The sequence below is a fragment of the Chelonoidis abingdonii genome, chromosome 3 (assembly GCF_003597395.2).
Source record: "Chelonoidis abingdonii isolate Lonesome George chromosome 3, CheloAbing_2.0, whole genome shotgun sequence".
Classification (NCBI taxonomy): Eukaryota; Metazoa; Chordata; order Testudines; family Testudinidae; genus Chelonoidis; species Chelonoidis abingdonii.
Genome location: NC_133771.1, coordinates 186,559,720 through 186,565,143, shown reverse-complemented (window position 1 = coordinate 186,565,143; position 5,424 = coordinate 186,559,720). Strand labels below are relative to the sequence as shown.

The 5,424-nt window shown below is 39.3% G+C and overlaps 1 protein-coding gene across 1 annotated transcript; it reads right to left on the bottom strand.

The window, feature by feature from the left end:
• Window positions 1-3,364: 3,364 nt before the first annotated feature.
• Window positions 3,365-5,214, bottom strand: GPR75 (G protein-coupled receptor 75). The gene has a single exon (XM_032796293.2). It carries the CDS (start codon window positions 5,118-5,120, stop codon window positions 3,459-3,461), a length of 1,662 nt encoding a protein of 553 aa, XP_032652184.1. The 5' UTR covers window positions 5,121-5,214; the 3' UTR covers window positions 3,365-3,458.
• Between the last annotated feature and the right edge of the window lie 210 nt (window positions 5,215-5,424).

Below are 5,424 nucleotides of genomic sequence, written 5' to 3'. Positions count from 1 at the left end.
GGGCCTGGGTTCCCCCCAAACCTCCCAACTCCTGATCAGACACAGGAGGAGCTGACCCAGACTGTGGGTTCCACAAGAGGCGAAGATCACTGAGGTGAACAAATCCACCAATAAGCGCAGGACCCACCAAGGAAGAGGAGGAACTTTGTCACCACATATATACACACATATATACACACATACACATATATATATATTTTACAGAGTATCTCATCTCAAACAATGATCAGCATCAGATGTGTCTGAGGAAGGTGAAGTAGACCCACAGTAAGGATAATCTGCCCCTCATGAAGGTCTAATCCTAATCTCTAAATCAGAAAATATTTTAAAGGCCAAAGCAGGAGGCTTTATATCCCTTCCAAAATTTCTTGGCATTAACTATTATAACTCTGGGTATTCTTATTACCCATATAAATGTCCATTCCCTCTTTGAATCTTGGCAGATTCTTGGTCTCAATGACATTATGCAGCTATGAGTTCTCCAGTCTAATTCTGTGTTATAAAAAAAGGACATGCTACCTTTCAGTTTCATCTTCTTGTGTTATCAGACAAGGAGAACAGTAGCTCCAGATCTACCTTCTCTAAACCATTCAGTATTTTATATACTTTTATCATGTCCTCTCTTATTCATCTCCATTATTTTCAATCTCTTAATATGAATGGCCCACCCCTCTAACCATTCACATGTTGCATCTTGTCTCAGTTAAACTGCCACTTTTATGAAGTAAGCAAGTTTTATTTTGTGTACAGTGTCCAGCACAATGGTGTCATGATTTAATGGGGCCAGTTAGCTACTACTATAGTACAAATAAATAAGACTACTGGAGACAAAAATCACTTATTTTGTGATCTTCTAATAACTCCTGATACTTACATTAAGGAATCACTTCAATAAAATTACAGCAACATAATATATTTTCTATTTACCACATCCATACAGCTCCCCAAAATGCTTTGTTGTTTAATATTATGTAGGACAACTCAAATTGGACAGTGTTCCATTTGCAATTAAAAGTTCAGAAATGCTACATTTTATATCTGATACTGCAAACATTTAAAAATATTAGGAATACAAAGTTACATCAGCAGTTAACTTAAGAAAAAACATTATAAAATATTTTGAAAAGATTTCAATCCCTTTCTCACTTTACTCATCACACAAATATTGAATACATTTACTTTTATGAGCAAAGTGATTATAACCCTTAGTCATGTTATGGAGCTCACATGATTCAAAGCAAATGCATAATCTGAGCATAAACAAACAAACCTCCTTAAAACCTGATCTAACAATACCTGCACACCTCAACTCTCGCTGACTTCAGTGGGAGGTTTGGACGTACCAGGAATGCAGAACAGGAGATGTGTAAGTTAAGTACATATAGGACCCAATCCTACATCCATTTCTCAGAGTCAGGGCCCAGTCCTAATGTCCTTTCTCAAGTAAAGATTTCATTTAGTGCAATCAGTGTGGTGTCTGAGTGAGAGCTGCAGGATCAAGCTCATAACATCATATCCACCCCAAAAAATTATGCGGCATCATGCTAAGGAGTAATCCAAAAACAGAAAAAAAACCAAACGTGAGACATTTTAGTTAGTTATATTTTATCATCACTTTAGCGAGGACCATGTTATTCATTCACAGAGAAAAATATCTGGGTAGGGAGAAAAGAACCATTGAAATTATTTCAGCTTTAGATTTCTTTAGATTGCTTACTGCAAGAAATTATGTCATGTTTTAATTACTGATTATTACACTTTATTTTCTTTAAACTAAGAAAATTGTTCATTAAAATGACATTCTTCAAAGGAAAAACTGTAAAATAGTTTAGTTTCTAAAAAAGCCAGCTAGAACAATTCACATTACTATGAAAGGATGTTTTTCTATTTCTAAATAATAAATCATTTCCCTGGAACTGAACAATGTAACTCTGTTAATTAAAGAAGCCAACTTTTTCAGACTTGGGTGGCTAAAATGAGGCACCTAAACTTGTAAGTGGTTTAATTATTTCAGAGCTCCTGAGCTCCTGCTGAAGGCTATAGAAATTCAGAGGGTTCAGCACTTTTGAAATACAGACCACTTATTTAAGTGATTGACATTAAGAACACCAATCTGAAAATTCTGGCTGCAGATTTAATAGTAAAAACTTAATTTTAAAACTAAAACTGTTCTGTTTCAATAGGGATTTCCACAACACACAATACAATAAAACTAATTATCAGCATTATAAAAATATTTAATTTCTATATTTTGTTGCTTATGTAGGGCTATAGATAAAATGCAGAAGTAAACAAATAATCTGACTTCAAGATAAATAATGCATCACTAGACTGTTTTAAAATGTTATAGTAGATAAGAAAATCTGAAAAAGTAGTAATATTATGATTACTTGGTAAATCTGTTTCTTCCAGATATTAGTAATTTCTACCCACATTTGATGGCAATGTCAGATTTTAATCTGCCAAATACATATAAAGTCATAGACAAAAAGCCAAACAATAACACTGCTCCTCAAGTAACAGTTTGTAAAGTAGAAAATTACATAGGCTATTGCATTAGCAATAAATGCCAGCACTGTGATATTGCAATAGTCATTTGTATCCTCAAGTGAAACTTATCATTTAGGCATTGAAAGTTAACTTTTATCGGTTGAAAATAACTTCTCCATATACCACTAAAATGGTATTTTATGACACCAGTGCCTACAATAAAGGTGTAACAAAAATTAAGATTACCATATAACAAGGCACAATGCCTTTTGCAAGGATCATTCCTAATAGATAGTGATATACTGCCATTTATAACTAACCAGGAGTGAAATCCTGGTCCCACTGAAGTCAGTGAGAACTTTCCATTGACTTCAATAGAGCCAGGATTTCACGTTAGAACCATAGAAAAATTTACTCAGTCTGGCACTTGTTATAGGAATATTATTCATGCTTTCAATTCCTGCAATAAAACAAACTTTATACTTAAATTATCAAGATAAATCCTTAAGCATCCACCCAATTCACTGGAAACATGGTTTTCTACGTTCCTAAAAATACAGCAAATATATAACAAACCATAATGTTGACATAGTCTGTTTTCTTTACATACTTTGCCACATGATGTAATTAAACCTACACTTTCAACACTTACAGTGTTCAGCATAAAATTTAGTAACAAAACCACCCTAATATCACTATTCCAAGTACAAATCTAAAAGATGCCCTTTTTATTAATGGAAAATCATACAATTTCAAGAAAATATCACGAAAACAGTATTCTACTGCTTAGTTCAACTCTAAATAACTGAATATTAACAATAATAGTAATTCATAAATTGGCAGCTGTATAGCAAAATTAGATATAATACTATACCTTTGAGTTTAGAATAATCATAAACAAAAACAAACAAGGGGAGACAGAGAACCAGATGAAGTGTGGACAAGTTTCTCTGACATCATTCTCCAAGTTAAACGGAGGGGACAGGAATCTGTTTAGCTGAAATGCTGTCATAATCTCGCACCAAGTCATTGGTGGTATGATAATGCATGGCAATATAGGATTTGGCAAATCCAAAAGTAGACTTTACTGGCTGTAAGCTATTTGGGGTGCTCACTTCCTGGGAAGGGCTGCTGTTATAGATGCTGTAATAAGGTTCAATGCGGGTATTCATGGGGGTTGAGCTGCTCTGTGCGTAGTGCTGATGTCCAACAGAAGCCTTGGGACTCAACACACTTTCCTTAGAATGACTAGGACCACAAGCTTGATCCACAAACTTTTTCTGAGGTTTTGGAGACAACATGTATGCCGAATTGGTTTCATGATGAGATGACTTGTTTCTGTTGACTTCCAAGCTCCCTTTGCCCATGGCTCGAAGCCTTGTCTTCTGCTTGCAGCAAAAAAAACCAAGGGCTAAATATTGGAGACACCAAAGGACTCTCCTCCTAAGTCCAGCACTGTTCCGGGAATATATAAAAGGATTTAATCCAGATTTGAAAAAAATGAGGGTAAATCCACACAACTCGAACTGGTAGAGGATGAAACCACCATTACTGGACAGCACATCCTGCACTAAGAAGATCCCCAGGGGGAGACAGCAAACTAAGATAGAGAGGACAATGACCACACATGTCACCACTGCTTTGGAGTCTTTAGCTGTGGACAAATTGACTGCAGACACCAGTTGGAGTCTGCTCCAATTGGTGGCTGCTGGAGCTGGCAGCTGGCTGAGATTCTTACTGTATCCATGGGTCTGGACATGCTGCAGCTTATTGTAGTTCTGGTTCATGTACAAAGCAGGCACAGCACACTGCATCCCATCCACCCTTCCTGAAACAGGAGGTCCAATGAAAGGCTGGGGTCTGGAGGCATCTACTGTGATGATGGGGGGACATTTCCTCACTTGGGCATTTCTCCTCAGTGCCTGGGCTATCATGATATAGGAGACGGAGACCACAGCTACACAGCAAATGAAATCACTCACATACAAGTAAAGGATGATCTTCCCTTCGCCACTGATCAGGCTGGACATGGGGAGGCAGAGGCGGGATTTACGGGTTCTCAGGGTGGCCAAGGTAGCCAGGGTGAAGCTGGTGGCCCACAAGAGCAAGGTGAGCAGGAGAGTGCAAGGGAAGGAGGCAGTTCGGTTGGGCTGCTTCCCCAGCACCATCCGCAGCCGATGCAGGGCAATCACAGCCACTGTCTTGAGAGACATGATGATGAAGCCCGAGCTGGTGAGGTGGAAAGTGAAGCAGAAAGCATCAGGAACACCATTCACAGAGTTGAAAAACAGGACGAAGGCAAACATGGGGGCAGTCACCCCACAAATGAAGAGGTCGCAGAAGGACAAGTTGAGGATCATAAAGTCAAAGTTAGTCCTGAATTTCCTGAAGGCTGGGTCGAAAAAGGACAAGAAGACAATAAGGTTGCCATAGGACCCCAGGCAGAAGATGATAGCCAGCAGAAAGGTGCAGGTGACCAGTGTAGCTGTGTGGATGATCTCCTGGAGATCCCCCTGGAAAGAGGAAGAGGTGGAATTCCCACTGAGAGAGTGCAGCAGGTGTAGTGAGGTGTTGAAAGGATCCAGGCGCTTTTGGTCGGCCCAGTCCTGCAGCCTGTCTGTCAGGTTCATTTTCACAAAAATAAACACACTGCCACCCCCAAAAAGGGAGTCCAGTGCCTCAACTCAGAGGTTTGGGGCAAGGTGAGTCCATGGTGGATGAAGCCTGTACACACCTCCACCCGAAGAAAAAAAGTCAGAGCACAGAGATTAGCCCACAAAAGAGCATGAGTCACTGAATGGCAGATGTTAGGAATGAGAGAGACCTAACAGGACACACACCTCATCCCCTAGGGGCTGAGGCAGGGCTCTTCCCTGAAGTACAGGAGCCCTCCCAGTCAATAAGGCATTTACAGAGACAGGACCGGGGCCAGAG

What these genes read in the sequence shown, in the direction of transcription:
- GPR75 (XM_032796293.2), bottom strand. Translation starts at nt 5,120, where the DNA reads ATGAACCTGACAGACAGGCTGCAGGACTGGGCCGACCAAAAGCGCCTG.